Source organism: Hetaerina americana, unplaced genomic scaffold (genome assembly GCF_022747635.1).
Source record: "Hetaerina americana unplaced genomic scaffold, ioHetAmer1.1.p SCAF_14, whole genome shotgun sequence".
NCBI lineage: Eukaryota > Metazoa > Arthropoda > Insecta > Odonata > Calopterygidae > Hetaerina > Hetaerina americana.
Window position 1 is genome coordinate 15,707,325 of NW_027286514.1, and position 17,908 is coordinate 15,725,232.

Genomic DNA, 17,908 nt, shown 5'->3' on the forward strand with positions numbered 1-17,908 from the left:
ATCTTGGTATACAATAAAAAACACTCTCCACATGTCCCACCCAGAGGCCGCATTTTTCTCTGGATTTTAAATAAGTCTCCGACAAAGTATGTCATACTCATCCACTCATATAGCTAGAAGTCAATGGTATATATAATGAAAACCCAAACTGGAATAATGATTCCTTTTTTAATGGTCGCGGACATACAGTAGTCATAAATTATGTTAGCTCTGCTACTCACTTTAGGTGTCCCTCAGGGAGGAGTCATCGGACCACTATTATTCCTTTTTTACGTTAACGACATTAACTCCGCGGTGATAGCTAGACACGCTTATTAGTCCAGAACGTAAGGGTTTAGGGAGATATCCGTAGTCTTGAGGATAAAATAGCCTTAGTAGATGACCATAATGCAGTACAACGTTGATACATGGTAAGATAAGTTTATTTGCCGACGATACAGAAGTTCACGGAGATATCCGTAGTACTGAGGATAAAGTAACTTCAGCAGACGACCTTTATGCCATACAAATTGGCACGAAACTTGGCAATTAGAATTAAATAAAAAAGTACGCAAGAATGAATTTTTGGAATTGGAGTAGTTCCTTCTAGATCGTCTCCTGTATCAGAAATGACGACATAAGAGAGTAGACTCAATTAATTACTTTTTATTTATATTTTTAAAAAGTATATTTCAAGAGAGAGAGGGAAAAGTGAGAAAATATGACTTTTAATTAATGTGAAAGAATTATGTTCATGTTAAAGTCCACTGATTTTAATGCAATTTTATTTCCTAACATGTAAACTATTCCACTTTTCATCATTGAATATTTATTATTACAGTATATTATTTCATTTATTATTTTCAATTTGATAAATACGATGAAAAATTATGATACATTTTAAACAGTCTCCTCAAAATATTATTCTGTAGAAAAACTACTTAAGTAAGTTTCAGTAGATATATGACTTTTAAGTGTCAATAAGTAGTTTTGTAGTAGTATAATATGGCATCGTTCAACCTCAATAGTTTATAAGATTCTTGAGTTTGATCAGTTGCCTAATATCAATTTTTTACGCGGTATCCACCAACCGTATCATCATGGCTACGCAACTTAAGCGTTCCGCACCGGTAAAAAAAGAGCACATTTTCGTAGTGCCAATTACTAAACAGACTGCATAACAGAATTTCAGTTGAGGTCCGGAACTCAAAGCAAAAAGCTAATATGCAAGCCTTTGCAACGCGCATACATACAAAGTCTGCTGATGGTAGTTAATGCTCTAACACTAGTTCTCTACAATAAACAGTACGCGAATTTCTAATTTGTATAATTAGTCTAAGACGCTTTCCATGAACTCTAAATCTTGGTAAACTTATATATCTTGGAAAATCTTGATAATCTAAGTGAGCTCGGAGAAACGGGCCAGGGGTAACAGATTTTTGGAGATGGGCCAACGGTAGGACCGCCCTCGACCGGGGACGCGCCCAAGCAGTGGATTGGCCTGTGGAAGTGGGATGGGATAAGGTGAAAGGGGAGCTTCTTCCGCAGTTCATCAAGAAACATCGGGTACAGACGAACTTCTACATTTTACTCTTTTCCGTTGACTGTCCTGCCTCTTTGGTTGCTATCTTCTGTTAGCCTTCCTCAGATTTGTATCAATGCCAATTGGTTGGGATTCGCTGTAGTTTGATATTCCTTACTGACAGTTAACCTAACCTATATGTTCCAGAATAATTACTTTCCTAAACCGATGTTTACAAATGATGTTAAAATTTACAAGACAAGAGTTCTGAGAACGTAATAGAGTGCTATAAATTGTGCAAGATAATCCACCAGGACATAATTGAAGGTGACCTTCTTACCGGGAACGCCTAGCCAGCAAGCAATAGTGTCCACGATATTTTCTCATTTTTGACATTTTCGCCACCTTAACTCAACATTGTAAGTTCGTGACTTTCTTTCGTGCCACGGCACAAATCTGTCAATAGCAAACAGCTCGGCGAGTTGCCCTCGGGCCCCAGGGCGAGGGGCCCCTTGGTGCAACGAAATCGCATTATAAATAAGGTCGTCAAGGCAAATTATACCAGAGGCGTTGAATGGATGAGCAAAATCGTGAGCTAGAGAGAAAATAATTCTCAAGTTAAGGTGCATTAACATTTTGCTAGACTGACTAATGCCATTTTATGAAAGAGACAGAATCCTAGTTGTCACTTTAATACAAATTGATACCGCAGATCTAATCAAGCCATGGGGGAGCAACTCTAGAAAGCAAGGGAATCAAAATAAATTAGCTAGGGTCTGAACCCTGAGACGATTTTCTTCCGGCCCAAGGAATCATGAGAGCTCAGAATCCCGCTTTCACTTCGCACTTCATCATACCAGTCGTTCAAGAGGTCGCAATTGCGGCGGCTCTTTTGAAGTAATGTCGCACCGACTCCGCCACGGGATATGATGCATTGTGCGGGTGCCACCAAGCGCGGGCCACTTCCTAGAGACCTACATTCCTTACCACTTCTACGACCGCCGAACTATGCGGCGAATTGTGCAAAACATCATCTTACACAATCAAATTTAAATTTTAGCGATATTTTAATTTGGATATCTCAATTATTCGTTACTATAAAAACGGATCACTGAAAAGATTCGATACTTTTATGAATTCGCGGACAATAACTTAGTCATCCACTGATTGCTCGAGATATACACATATACTTAACAGCGTATCATTGGATCATCCTACAAAGAAACTGTAGAGGGAAAATTATTTAATGCAGAACGAAAAAGGTTTACAAGGAAGTTTATTAGTTATTGGCACTGCATCAACATTTCGTATCTCAGATCGTATTTCGTATCACAGGGTACCATTGTACCCCTAATTTGAAAGATGGACGGGTAAAAAATATTATTACTTCAAGACCTTTACTGAAGAGGCAACCATGCGATTAAAAGCGGGAGAGTCGATCGTCAAATTTGTTCCACCAAATTCCAAGAAACTGCGGGAGATACCGAGAGAGTAAAATAAGACTGAGTCACCCGCTAATTTTTTTATTTATTTAATATAGTACCCTGCAAGCAACCGCTAGGGTGTGTGACAGGGAGTGAATACACACCAGACTAATTTTGACCCGCATGAGACCCAACCGCGGTCGGGCAATGATATTCTGATCCCATATCGTTCGTGAAAAAATGGCATTTTTTATGTACCTGTTCTACACTTGACCTCTCTAATTTTATTGACATGATCTCTCCTATCGTAGTACGATGAGGGTATTAAAACATTTTCAACATCACTGTTACAAAGACGTCCTTTCAATTTATGCAAGAGATCCAATCTGTAATTTAACTTCGCTTTGTGAGTGATTAACAGCAGAGCTCCTCTAATATTTTGAATACGGTAACAAGTTCATCATAACAGCGCTTTACAAATCAAGGTCCAATACTCTGCACGCGATCCCATTCGGCAATATATTCAACTTCATAAGGATCCCATATACTGGCAGCATACTCTAAATGAGGCCTAACAAGCGACAGATAACATTTCTCTTTCACCTTTTCATCACATTTACCAAGTACTCTTTTAATTAATCATAACTTTTGGTTAGCTTTTCCACATATTTCACGCATTTTTTTCACCCAGGAGAGGTGGTGAGTGAGGGCCTAAGCATTTAATCGAGTCTATACAGTCCATTTCGGTATTCCCAATGCAGTAGGCGTTCGGGAAGGAATTGCTCTTGTTCCAAAAAGTCATAACTAGGCACGTTTTTTAGTTTAATTCTAATTTCCAAGTGTCGCAACAGCGTTGTCTAGCATTAAGGTCATCGGACATAACTGCTCCAGCCTCAGGATCACGGATATCACGGTAAACCACTGCATCGGCGGCAAGCTAACGCATCTTACCAGTGACTACGGAGTCAATTTCGTTAACGTTAAGTAGGAATAAAAGAAATATTTGTGCATTACAATGCAACATTTCAATTACACTATCGTCGCGAACATAAGGCAAAATATTAGAGCAATTAAATCGGGCAAATGCGTGCTCCACGAAAGGGTAAAACATGAAAATATAACTGTGAATGATAGAAATATCGTGCACAATGGATAACGGTATCGCGTGCATGAACATAGTTTACTGTTGCCCCCGCAGCTACGTATTGCTCCGAGGGTCCCATTTCCACGAGGTTCGGACGTAATTAATCAAAGAGGCGGCATCCCGTCGCTTCAGAAGGGCCCCAGCACGAAATCTCAGTTCCCCGAGAACCAGGACGATGAGGATTGGGGGGGGATGTGGCCGTGGACGCTAGCGAGAAGATTCAGCAACACGGCGAACAGCCGGCGACTCCCGAGGCAAAACAGTTGCTTCTTCCCCACCCCTCCCCAACACGCGTTTATATTGAGACGCTATTTTCTGCCCGACAGCCGCTCCACGTCCTCATGAAAAAAACGGAAAAGGACTTCTATTGATAGCGTCTCGGGGAGGGGGAAGGCTCCCGCGGATCCATAAACAGAGCAACGGCCGTCTCCGAAACGGTGGCAATGACCGTAAAACAAACAAACAAACACTGCCATCCGGCCCGCAAAACTTGGAAAAACAACAAAGGCACATCAGAAAAACTGAGAAACCAAGTGGGCAGTGTTATTTGCCCGAATCAACTGCAACTCCGATGTCTCAAATAATATAAAACTCGTCTAAAATAAAGCCCCTTGCTGATATCTGGAGTCAGAAGTAGACAGCTGGGGCTCGTCTCTCAAAGCTACAAACCAATTCAACGGGCCTTTATTTTTTTATTCGTTTCCTTCTCGTAATATTTATTGAATTGAAAGCCTCAAAGCCTACTCACGGCAATGAATCTTCAACTGCTATTATTGCTATTATGCGTCTACAAATCATGAACTATACAGGGAAAATTTCTGATAAGTACAATGGCTGTTTTTGGAAGATGTCAAATTCGGCTTGCGGCGATTTAAAAACGGAGGCAAGGTTTACATTGTAGGACACAAACACCAAAATAACCATTGACATGAGGAACGACTAGTTCACTAAAAACAGCACACGCGACGAAAGCCTATGGAAAAACGCCTATCGGACCAAATGTGCCTCACACCCTTAGGTCCAAGACAAACATGAACGGGGTGGACAACACTTGAGACACCTTCGACAAAAAAAGCGAGCACAGTCCAGGCAATGGAGCGGCGCTTGGTCCTCGACGGCAATGGCCGGTGTGGACCTAGGGCGAGCGCGCCAAGGGGCCGCCGCCGTGGCCGACGACGGAGCGGCGGGCTGGCGGGGAGAGCGAGCGAGATAAGAGGGGCCATGGGGCGACGGAAAGCACGCCAAGGCCGGCCGTCGCACACAAACGCGCGCTCGCACCCGCCCTCCTCCGCGTGACTCGGAAATCAGCTGTTCCCGGCGCCCGGGTTCGACGGGGCGACGCCCTCGCGGGGGCGGGAGAAACCAGAGCAGGCTCGAAAACTGCACTTGATGGGTGCACACACACACATACACTCAGCAGGTCGCCACCAATTCCAGACACGGGGATGAGATCACTACTCGGGCAGCACTGCCGGGTACGAGGAGCACGTTTCATTCACTTTCACACGCAAACACAGACGGCAACCGTATCCAAGCGTCGCCCGATCGTACGCAGCGCGCCTTATTTTCGTGGAAAAAATGTCTAGGGAGGGAGTGCACTTGGCAGAGTTTTTAAAATCGATATGAATTCATAACACAAGCCTGCAACACCCACCGAAAAGACGGAGCGGAAAACCACCAGGGCTCACAGCGAAGTCGCCCGTCAAGACGTGCTGTCGCTCAAACCTGACCCGGGCCGCTTGCATCGCCTCGCCGTATTTTCGAACAAATATTCGCGTGCGCCTCAATGAGACATGAATGCAAATGGATGGTTTTGCTTACCTTTCCATCCTTCGAAGCCTGTAGGTAGTAGACGATGGCAAACATCCAAGCCATGGAGAAGAGCAGCAAGAGTTTCACGTTGCGTCTCATGGCGCGGGTGACCGGAATGGCGATGAAGAACTTCGGAGAACACAGCCTAACGAAACTGGCCAGCCCAGAGGAGCGGCAGCGATAAAAGATAGCCTTCCGTCGGCCGAACGCCACTGCCACCTCCTACCGCCCCGAGAGCTGATTTCTCACTGACGGCGACTCCTGCGGGAAGCTACCACCAGGGCGAGCCAGCCGTCGGAGCTCCCCGACTGCACGGAGAGCGCATGCGCAAATGTTCACGGGAGTTTGAAAAGATTTTTTCCTCTTGCAACCCGTATATCTATTCCGTCTGATGGATTCAACCGAAAGAAGACTTACAAAGACAATTGGGAAAACGATCCCGAAGTAAATCAAATATATATTGCGACTCTGAATGTTTTATTGCGGGTGCACGATCTAGGGGGTAGAATATTAATTTGTTCTGATGTGGCATCTACGGACAGTGAGGAATCAGAACTATTCTCGCGGTCACTTCATTGATTAAATTCATGAACCCTCAAATTAAAAATTCAGTGGTGAACGGTGTTCAGAGTCAGAGCCGGATCTAAGCAATTTGAGGTACCTTAATCATTAAGAATCAATCCCGAAATTGTTCGCTCAAAGAAAGGAGTGACGTCAAGGATGTTTACGTCCACATCATACTTCCTTCTAACGATTTAGATCTATAAAAGCACTTGGACTCCAAAATGACTCGAAATGCAAAAAGAGGTGGAACATAGTGAACAAAAAAACGAAGATTCCCTCACTAATTGAGTGGCATCTTCGTTTCAAGATTCTTCGTCCAACGATGGTGGACTGAAGTCAGCATAAAATATCTCAGTGAGAGTATTTAAGTCTGTTTTAATACTGCTTCCGATATATAAACGCACGCATGAACACTTTTAATGGTGACGAAGGTCTTCATTCGTCAATTTTCATGATAATATACACAACAATTCCATTTCCGTTAGTTACGAGTTTGTTTATTAAAATGGCATGATAAATAAAATAATCAAAAAGAAAATAAAGCTACCAGCGAACAACAGAAAATACCGAAATACAAAATAAAACACAATATAATGCCGAATATCTGACAGCTTTGGTCACTTGTTCGTAAGAGACAAATACTATACAAAAATTATAATTATGTCATTACAATTTCTCTTGGATCACCTAGGTCCGTTGGTCCCATATCACTTCGAAGTATGTTGTAGATATTTCATACCCATCAATGATATTGCAAAATTTCTGAGCTCTTTAGTTCCCTCTAAAGGGCTACCATAAAGCTGAATCTATGCCGGTGAATAACCCGGAGTTGAATCAGCATTTGTAATCAAATCATAATTACCTTCAATATGCATTTGCGCTTCTACTTTTTTTTACAGTATATATGTCATAAAATTCTCAGGACTTATTTTATTTCGTCTAACGCTTTAAATGTATTTTGGTCTAGGTTTAAATCATACCCATTAACATTTGTCTTTCTTGAATACCTTGAATCTCATCGTAATTTTTCCTTTTTGACTTACACCTAATAAAAATACATTTTGACTTTATTTATTTACATAGAACCCTGCAAAACACCGCTAGCGTGGGGCAAAGGGTGATCACACGCCAGACTACCCCTGAACCAAAACACCTTTCCCTCCTAGCAAGGTCGCGCAACGTTATCCAGACCCGTTATCGTTATGTGCGATCTGCAGCCTTGTCCCGAGGACTAATCGTGAACCTCTGGTTTGAGGCCGAGTGGAAGATATTAATCATAGCTGGCGTAATTTCTGCAGGGGTATCGGGACGTCCTTCGTCGACCTTCAGGCAGCGATCCAATCGTGTAGGAACCCCCTGAACCGTTCTGGTGTTCACTACACGTCTGAAGCCGCCAGGTGTGTAGTGGAAAGGATATTCAAGTACTGGCAGGGCTTTTTCGGATTAAAGGGTAGGGCAGCGTGTAGGTCAAAGAGTGGGTCTATTAACTCTTCTTTACCAAATTATTTAGCTTTAAATGAAGTGAGGGTAATTGCTAGAGAGACATACGATAGTCAATTAATATGAATCAGATAGCGCGGACAGAAAGTTGTGTAAGTGATTCAAGAGTACTAGTTTTGGAGGAGGCGACCGACAGCTGAGGTCATTTGCGCCGTTAGGGATGGACAGGAAAGGATGAAGGGTGGAGAAAAACCAGGCGTCCGCATTAGCCTACTCTTAACGAAAGGAGCCCAGGGGTCAGCAGCTTAACGCTCCATCCGACGAACGGTGCCCTCCTCCACTCAAAGTGCCCTCCACAAGGCACCTCAAGTAGGGATCTGGATGCCACTGAAAAACATCCGCCACATCCTGATTCGAACTCGGGACTTCAGGGTGGGAGGCCAGTAAGTTAGCCAATGCACCATCCCATATCGGGATTAAATATTAATAAGAAATCGATCCTCGTTAAGAATTTAAAAAACCGTTATGTCAAAGAAAAAAATCTGTATTGGTAGTTACTTGCAGAAATTTAAAAAACAAAGTCACAGAATATCACCACCTTATTCAAAGCACAGGTGCAAATATGATTATTGGAACAGAACGCTGGTTATCCACTGATATCACCGACGGTGAAATTTTCCCAAAATACTTTTCCTTTTACAGAAACGACAAAAGAAATAGAATGGGGGCGATGTCCTTAGTAGCTAAAAATTCTTGCTTCAGCAGGGCTGAGGTAATTCCGGGTAATGGTTTGGAAAGCGTTTGGTACTCAATTTAAAGTCCTCAATCCAAAGGAATTTATGTATGTGCGTTTTACAGACCGCCAGTCGACAAACAAAATTCAATACTAGAATTAGATCCGTAAATAAAAGGTTTCTTATCCCAACACAATGATCGGGACGTTATAATTGGTGAAGATTTCAATGTCCCATCTATTGACTGATGGACTTATAGTTTTAAAACGGGAGGAAAAGACAAAGATATCTGCGAATCGCTGTTGAATTCTTTTACGTTGAACTCATTGCATCAACTTGTCACTTCACCAACTAGGGGTGATAATATTCTTGATTTGTTAGCAACGAATATTCCCGAAAAAGTCTTAAATATAAAAACATTAAAAGGAATTATTGACCACAGGGCAGAAACTTATAAGTTTTCGCTACATAGGGTCAGAAATAAGAAGCCCAAAAGAAAATTTACTTGTTTAAAGAAGGGAACTACAATGGCCTAAAGTGCGTGATACAGAGCAAATTTTCAAGTTGTAAGAAAGACAGTAATCACCAAAATACTGAGGATACGTGGAATCACTTCCTTGGTATCACGAGCTTGAGCTTGGTATCACGAGTCGACAAGTTCATTCCACAAAAGATAACGCGGAACCTAAATGTACAACGTAGATGCTAAAAAAGCATGCGACGTCAAAGGTTATGTCAGGCCATGATGAAATATTAGGGATGATATCTCTAGCGACCAAAGGAATGTGATCTCTTATGATTACAGGATATCTAGGGCGAATGCCAAGAAGGAATTTCGGAAAGCGTTCAGCGGATTCAAAAGGAAATGATTAGCGAAAAATTTGAAAGAGAATCCGAAAGCATTTTGATCGTACGTCAGAGAGGTTCAGGAAAATAAGTCAACACTTAATTCATGCATATCGATGAAGGCGAAAGAGTTATCATAAGTTTGGAAAAGTCCAACGTATTTAATTCCATCTTTCAAGGCGTCTTCACCAATTTACATGTATCACCGAATGTCTCCGATAGCTTACCAAATTGTGCCTGCCGGTCGATGTCCATAATGGAAATGTAATATGATTATAAAGAACTTTTGCTGAAAAATATTAAGCCTAATAAATACAAGACAGAACCCTCTGTAAATTATGTGATAGGGGAATCAATGACAGGCCAAGTAAAATAGTTCTAATAACCTGTAAGTATAATTACAAGAGACAATGGATGCACGTCTACAGTGGCACTAAGGATAGCCTAGGCGAAGAAGGCATATGAAAATAAAAAGAATCTTTTAGGAAACAAACACATGAAATTGGAATATTCTTCGCAAAAAAGTTTATTTGGGGTATATTATTATCTGAATGCGAAACTTGGAAAAGAGGGGAAAGGCCCCGTTGGAAGCAATGGAAATGTGTTAAGGATTGAGCTCTAAAGCCTCGTAAATTAATAAAATAAAATCTCCTAAGCCGTAACAAAGGCTATAGCAGTTTTCATTTTATTTTATTAATAGAAATGTGAATTTGGAGAAGGATAAAAAGTTGGACGGCCAAGAAAAGCAACATAGAAGTATTGAGAGAAATTAAAGAGGAAAGGAATTTAATAAAAAAGATGGAGAAAAGGAAAATTAAATAAGTTGGACATGCTCTCAGACATAGCAACTTCTTGGAAAATATAATGGAGGGGAAAATAATAGGAAAAAAGGGAAGAACGTAAAGACAGAAATTTATAAATGATATAAAAAGTACTACGAGAGTAACAACGTACAATGAACTGAAAAGAACGGCAATGAAGAAAGACCAATGGCTGCAACGTCAAGGCTCCGCCTTTAGGAGATGATGAAATCCTTCGGGCCCGATCAAATTCCCGCTCGTAATTTTAAGGAACTGCGGTCATAAATTGCACTGTATCTAGAAATCATATTGAAGAAATCGCTCGCAGACCACAAGGTTCACATCGATTGGAAATCGTCTAATGTAACTCCTATATTTAAAAACGGAAACAAATAAGAACCAAGCAATTACAGACCCATTTCCCTCTCATCCATGCCTGTATAATGCAAGTTACTAGTTCAAAAGTGGGGCACCTAGATAGCAACGAGTTATTGATGAAAAATCAGAACGATTTCTGAAAGAATGAATCCTCCGAGGCACAACTTGGGCATTTCGTTCAGATCCTTATTTCGGTAGAGAGCAATGTTCCAGAGGACGCGGTTTTTCTATATTTGAAAAAGATTTTCGACTAAGTACCTCACAGTAAACTACTCACAAAGCTTGAAGCGATGGCATGGATAAGCATCCAGGGTTGGATTAAAGACTTTTTGAATGGTCGGGTAAAAAGAGTAGTTAGATGGAGTAGTAGCAGATGGATTTAGTTCTAAAGCAGAAGTCACTTCGGGTGTTCCCTAGGGAAGTGTAATCGAACTATTCTTATTCCTTCTATACGTTAACGACATTGACTTCGTATTCAATAGTAATATTCGTTTACTTGCCAATGATGCTGTGGTTTACAGAGATATATGTAATCCTGAGGAAAAAGCAGCTTTAGCAAATGACCTAAATGCTACACAATGCTGGTGCGACGCTTGGCAATTAGAATCAAAAATGTGCGTTGTGATAAATTTTTGGAAAAAGAGCAATTCTTTCCTGAAAGCCTACTGCATTGGGAACACCGAAATGGAATGTGTAGACTCAATGAAATACTTATGCGTAACCCTCACTCACGACCTCTCCTGGACGAAACATACTTGTGCACGGGGAATATGTGGACAGGCTAACAAAAATTAGGATTTATTAGAAGAGTATTGGAATACGTGACTATAAGTGTTATCTTTCGCTGGTTAGGCATTATTTAGATAGGGCATATGGGATCCTCATGAAGTTGGATCGATTGCCACATTAGATCACGCGTACCGTAGAGGAGCCAGGTATGTGAAACGCTGTCGTGACAAACTTGCGTAGCGCATCAAAATTATCAGAGGATCTAGATTGGTAATCACTGGCGGAAGGAAAGTTCAATTACAGATCAAATCTCATGCATAAATTGCATGTCTCTTTAGCGATGACGTTGAAAATGCATTCTTACCCCCATCGCACCACGATAGGAGAGGTCATGTCAATAAAATTAGAGTGATTAAGAGTAGAGCAGATAGATTTAATACGTCATTTTTTCCACGAACGATAAGGGATAAGAATAACAATGTCCGACCGCGGTACGGGTAAAAATATTTGGGTCAAAATTAGTCTGGTGTGAGTTCACCTCCTGCCACACACCCTAGCGATGGCTGGCAGGACACTGATTGATCTTTTTCGGACAACGGCGCATCTTTTTTTTGGCGATTCGGAACGAGCCTGCGGAGAGGAAGTTCTGAATGGGAGTTTTAATTAAATCCCTCGTCCGTAGGAAGAGGTCAAATACGGTTTCAGATTATTTTTTCATAGTTTGGAAACAAAGGAAATAGGGCGCCTGTTCAAAGGGATGGAAGGATCTTTGCCTGCTTTTAGGAGTAGACGGAGTTAGCAACTTTCCACGCTTTGGGGATACAGCGAGAGGGGAGAGACGTGGCTGTGAAATAGAAAAGAACGTAAGGCCCCCTTCCGTTCTTTCCCAGGCAGTCACGAGGGTCATCGGCCAGCCGTCATGATGGAGGGAATGGTCGGTACGATCTTTCTTTGTCAGGTACTTCGACATTCTCAAAATATATTTCTCCGTGAAGAGAGCGCCCAGAGCTTTTTCTTCCATTGGTCGTTCCTATAGAATGACATTTCTTTTTTAACGTGGGATTCGAGAAAGTTATAATTGTGTTTGTAAGTCGGGTCCCGGTGGATGCGCCTGAATGCTGTGTCGGTCAAGCATACAGGTTAGCATTCAGCGATCGCGAAACAAGTACAAAAGAGCAGGAGTATTAAATTATATTAACTAAACTAAAAATTAAGTAAACTATATTACAACAAAAAAGACTCAGAAACCCCGCTGTAGGATCAAGCTCACCTTCGGGGTCGGTGGGAAAAGCATGAGGTACTACAAAGAATGTAGCGATGGCGGTTGTGAATTGGTCAACCTTCCAAGTTTGGTCCGTGGCTTGCAGGGCGTTGCTGAGAGAAAAGCCGTAATTTTTATGGAAGTTACCTTTCTACAGGCGGATGTTAATGGCTTCCTTTGTTGGCCGATCCCAATAGTTGACTGAGCAGCGGAGTAGTTTGGTTCCATCCGATATCGTAGTCCATGTTGATGCTGTGTTTTGCTACAGCTGATTTCTCTGGTTGTCCAACTGTCTTACCCCTCTTTATAACATTGACCATACCGACTGTCCATCTACCACTCTCACTAGAGCAGTCTGAGACCTGAAGGGAGTACAGACATGTATAAGTCCCCTATCCCTCCAATCTACTCCCACAAGGTGTGTCTGGAAAGTAATGCAATTATATTTGCTAAAACATTTTTTTTCAAGTTATGGTTACAAAAGTTTAAAATTCTGAGACAAAGTCCCATTTGGCATCTACTAGTATGTACAGATTGCAGTCAGTGGAACTCATAAAATCAGATTTTCAGTTTAGCAATCTTAATTTTGACAGTCAACCAAGGAGTTGAAATCGCCAAGTGCATTAGAAAATCAGTGGGATATAGGTAGGATGAAGACCAATGTAAAAAAACAAAGGTTTTGAGGTTTACGAAGAAGAGAACGCCGAAGTTATATATTAAAATAGGAGTCCATAAACTAGAGAAGATAGAAGTCTCCCTACTTCGACCTTTGTCTCTCCCCATGGTACACTTAAGGTGAATGCAAAACAATGGGGAGTGGGGGGATATATTTTTTCGTTCACTAGGGTGGCCTTGTCCAATGCATGAAGCACTTTTTATAGAGTTTCAACAGTGTCCAGTTGCCTTTCTTCTTCTTCAATTTTGAGGAGAGTGGGAGATAAGCTGCTTTGTGGTTACTCTCTAGCAAATGTTTTGCAAATATTGTTTTTTTTCATACTATTTCTTATGTTTGTTCACCCTGGTCTTGAGGCTTCTTTTAGCCTTGCCTATATATTGGTAGTAGTACTTTTTTGGGGAGCCGACCGACAGCTAAGGTCATTTGCGCCATAGGGGATGGACAGGAAAGGATGAAGGGTGGATAGAAACCCGGCGTCGGCATTAGCCTACTCTTTACGAAAAGCACCAAGGGGTTCGCAGGTTAACGTCCCATCCGACGGACGGCGTACTCACTCAAAGTGCCCCCCACAAAGCACCTCAAGTAGGGATCGAGATACCTTTGAAAAATATTCAACACCGCCGGGATTTGAACCCGCGCCCTCAGGATGGGAAGCCTGCGTTAGCCCCCGCACCATCTCGATCCCCCCTATATATTGGGCGATGCAGCCATTGCAATTGAGTAAAATAAACCCCACACTTGACATTTTGGAATTTTTTATTTAGTATTTGTGATACTTTTCCCACATGTGGTGGCTGCATAGTATGCAATTTTATATTTTCCTTTGGGGATTTTCACAGATCTGGCATTTGCGTCCTTCACAAATGGAATTTGGTACTATTTCCTTGGGTTTTCTTCTAGCTGTAGGGACAAGATTTTCAATTACACTTGTTTAAGGACGGCTTTGAGTAAAATATTGTCTACAATTTGTGGTTTGTACCCATCCCTTCTGTGGCCATTGGCCATTCATGGCCATTTTTTTGCTGTGGGATTTTTATTAGCTCAATAATCATTGAATGAAAAGTGGATGTTTTTTGGGAGGAGCGGCAGAAGATGACAGGGACCACTTTATCTGTGCACCTGGGCTTCTGAACTATAGAAATTAAGGCATTCCCATCCCTAATGCTATTTGTAACATCCAAGAAGTTTATATGATGGTTGTTTGCAGTTTCTACTTTGAATTTTAATGTCTTGTGGTATCACTCCAGCAGGACAGTATGTTGTCAACATATCTATACCGGTAGGATAACTTTTTAACAAGGGCATTGTTTGAAGTTTGTGATTTTTCCTTGAAGTCATTCACAAATATTTCAGCTAATAAAGATGATAGAGATGACCCCATTGTAAGCCCTTCTCTTTCTCTGTAAAAGTTTTCATTGAAAAAGAAGTCATTCTGGTAACGGCATAATTTAGCTAGTGAATAAATTTCTTCAATTAATATGGGATTCACTATCATATCCTTCAAGAGATCAGACAATAGCTTTAATGTTTTGGTTCACTTTTGAATAAATTCGTCACATCAAATTAAATAAGTTTTGCATTGGGGGGGCACTAAAGTTCTTAGAAGTTTCTCTGACAGGTCCATTGAGTTTTTGACACTTTGCCTTAAGGAGAAAGAAATATATTCTCCGATAATTAAGTCAAGTTTCGAGGACAATTTGTACGTTGAATAGATATGCAGGAAACCAACAGGCATATGCATTGGCATATCCTCTTTACGAATTTAAATTAATAATTAAATAAACCCCCCTTGGAATCACAAAGAGTAGCCACTCGCTGAGGTGGCAAAGACTGATAGAGGAATGTGTGGAAAACAGCACTTTGCTTTCACTGAATAGCTGGACTCATTATTTTGCACTTTCGATGCATGGGTGACATAAAAACGTCATAAAAACATACCCTATGTTGTCTATGCATTGAGACTGGTAGTGGTGTAGTAGGATTATTGTGAGGTGGTGTGGGGTGTCAGTGATGATGAATTGTCACAATGTAGAGCTCGCAACCATCAAACTAAAGAGCTCCCCTAACCCCTCCCCTACACGTTGGCTCTTTCACCTAACCAATGAGTAGTATACATCTCCTACCCTCCACCTTCCTCCCATCAACTAGAGTGTATATTTGACAACATGGTCATGACAACGCACAAGGTCTGTTCAGAAAAAGATGAAACTTTTTAAATAAATACCTAATTTTATCAGTCACCCTTTAATCATGCTTATCGCCTTCAAACTTTGGCTGCTCTTGGCTGCCAACACAATGCTCCAAATATTTTTCTCATCTTTCAAATGCCACCTCGAACGCTTCTTCTGGGATAACCTTGAAGTCTGCGGCACAGTTGTGCTTAATTTCTTCAAAAGTTGCAATAGGTGTCCTTTCAAGGTTGACTTTAACTGAGGAAATGGGAAGAACTCCTCTGGAGGAAGATCCGAGAATAGGGTGGCTGGGGGATCACTTTTGTGCTATTTTTGCCAAATACCTCAGTAACAATCAAAGATGTGTATGCTGGTGCATTGACATGGTGAAAGCATCAAGACTTGTTTTTTCACATTTGTGGTTTCTTCCACCACATGGCATGTCTTCACTTTCTCATAGCCTCTTTATCACACTGCCCATTCACTGTTGGTCCTTGGGGGGGATATATTCATAATGAATAATCCTTCACCATTTGAAGAAATGATCAGCAGCACCCGCACATTCGATTGTGACACCCAAATTTTTTATGGGTGATGGGGAAGACGTCCCCTTTCACTGTGAAGACTGAGCTTTGGTTTCAATATCATAAAGATAAATCCAGCTTTCGTCACTCACCAGTGATAATTGTTTTTAAGAAGTTTTGGTCCTCATTTGAGCAATCGAGCAGTTCCTGGCTGATGTCAAGACGTTTTTGCCTCTGTTCATCTTTTAACACATCTTTTCCCTGATAGTTAAACAATGGTTTTCATGAACTAAATAATTCTCACTGTAGACGTGGGCGTCAACTGTTGACGCCGATGGTCATCCACTTCTCGGTTCTTCATCGGTCAAGGTTTTTCCAGACTGGAATCAGTTGTACCATTAAATCACCTGTGCCCGACTCAAATTCATTGCCGAATACCTCTCGAATCATTGCATAAGTTTCAGTTGCACTTTTCCTGAGGTTTAAACAAAATTCAATGCACACGTGCAGCTTCTCTAACACTTTCATTCTCACTGATACAAAAATTTAGACACTTACATCAAGCCTGTGCAAGCTCAGGCAAGAATCACTGTTGTACGGAGACTAGTTGAGATAGGGCCATGAGCAAGGCAGTGTTCTCCTTATCATAAGCACCACTAGAAGGCGACACCTCACTGATTGTGATCCATCAAGCAGTTCAAACATAGAGAGACCAGTCTCATCTTCTTATGTACATACCTAGTAATTTTCACCTGGAGATGACACAAAGTGTTGAAACCCAGGTCATGTGAATAAAAATACTACAGCGGAAATCGCAATTCTTGATTATCATTTCTCTCTAATATGTAAAGTTTCCACAAAGTCAAACCTGAAGCTAAACTGCTTCTGCAGATGGAATGCTGAAGACTGTAATAGAAGGAAATCAGGCAAAGAGGGAAAAGGGGGGAAAAGTTTAGACATGTTGAATGGAATTAGGAGAGGAAATATAGGTGGAAACAAATGGGCACTGAGAGACGGGCTCATGTGAGAGAGGGGAATGCATGCTGATTGTTCATTTCAATAGCAAGGGGTGTGGTGCAATATCAAACATTGACTGAGGCAGAGTTTGTATTGTAAAAATACATTTGAAGAGAAGTGGACACTGCCCTTAGCCCCTTTACACGTAAAAAATGTACTATTCCCTTCATTATTTCTTTCTTCAATTCTTTGCAACCTCGGCCCACAAATAAACACTATGGATGACCAGCTCTCCCCAGAAAGTTAATAAAGCATTTCATTTGATCCCACAAAAGTAGTTTTTTTGGGGAGGTGACCGACAGCTGAGGTCATTTGCGCCATTAGGGATGGATGGGAAAGGAAGGGTGGAGAGAAACCCAGCATCGGCATTAGCCTACTCTTGTTGAAAGGCATCAAGGGGTCCACAGTTTAAAGTCCCATCCAATGGACATCATACTCACTTTAAGAGCTCTCCAAAAAGCACCTCAAGTAGGGATCGAGATACCACTGAAAAATATTCATTGGCTCCAGGATATGAACCTGGGCCCTCTCAGTGGGAAGCCTGCGCATTAGCCACCACACTGTCTTGATCCCCTCCAACAAAAAGGGAGTCAATTTGAATTGCACTATAGGTACAGCAAACATGTTCATTTAAAACTAAAAAATTCATAGCATCCTAACGGTTTGTTTATAAGGATAAATTTGGGGTCCTCGGGATGGGGAGCCATCACAATGCCAACAGTCTTTATGTGTCACATTACTACTAGGTCTTTATCCCATTTAAGTACTGACATTTACTTGCAAACTTTCACATCTGTTGATTTTCCCCATATAGATTTTAAGAGAACATTTTATACATTCAAACATACCTGTCTATATTCTAAGATGACTTAGAACATGAATAAATA

General features: G+C 41.4%; 1 protein-coding gene across 1 annotated transcript in view; it reads right to left on the bottom strand.

Annotated features, from left to right (window-relative positions):
- Positions 1-6,115, bottom strand: part of Pgant2 (polypeptide N-acetylgalactosaminyltransferase 2) — a 338,317-nt gene extending 332,202 nt beyond the window's left edge. Inside the window, exon 1 of the mRNA XM_071583563.1 lies at positions 5,891-6,115. Coding sequence (XP_071439664.1) covers positions 5,891-5,980 — 90 coding nt within the window. The 5' untranslated portion in view covers positions 5,981-6,115. The remainder of the gene's footprint in view (positions 1-5,890) is intronic.
- Between the last annotated feature and the right edge of the window lie 11,793 nt (positions 6,116-17,908).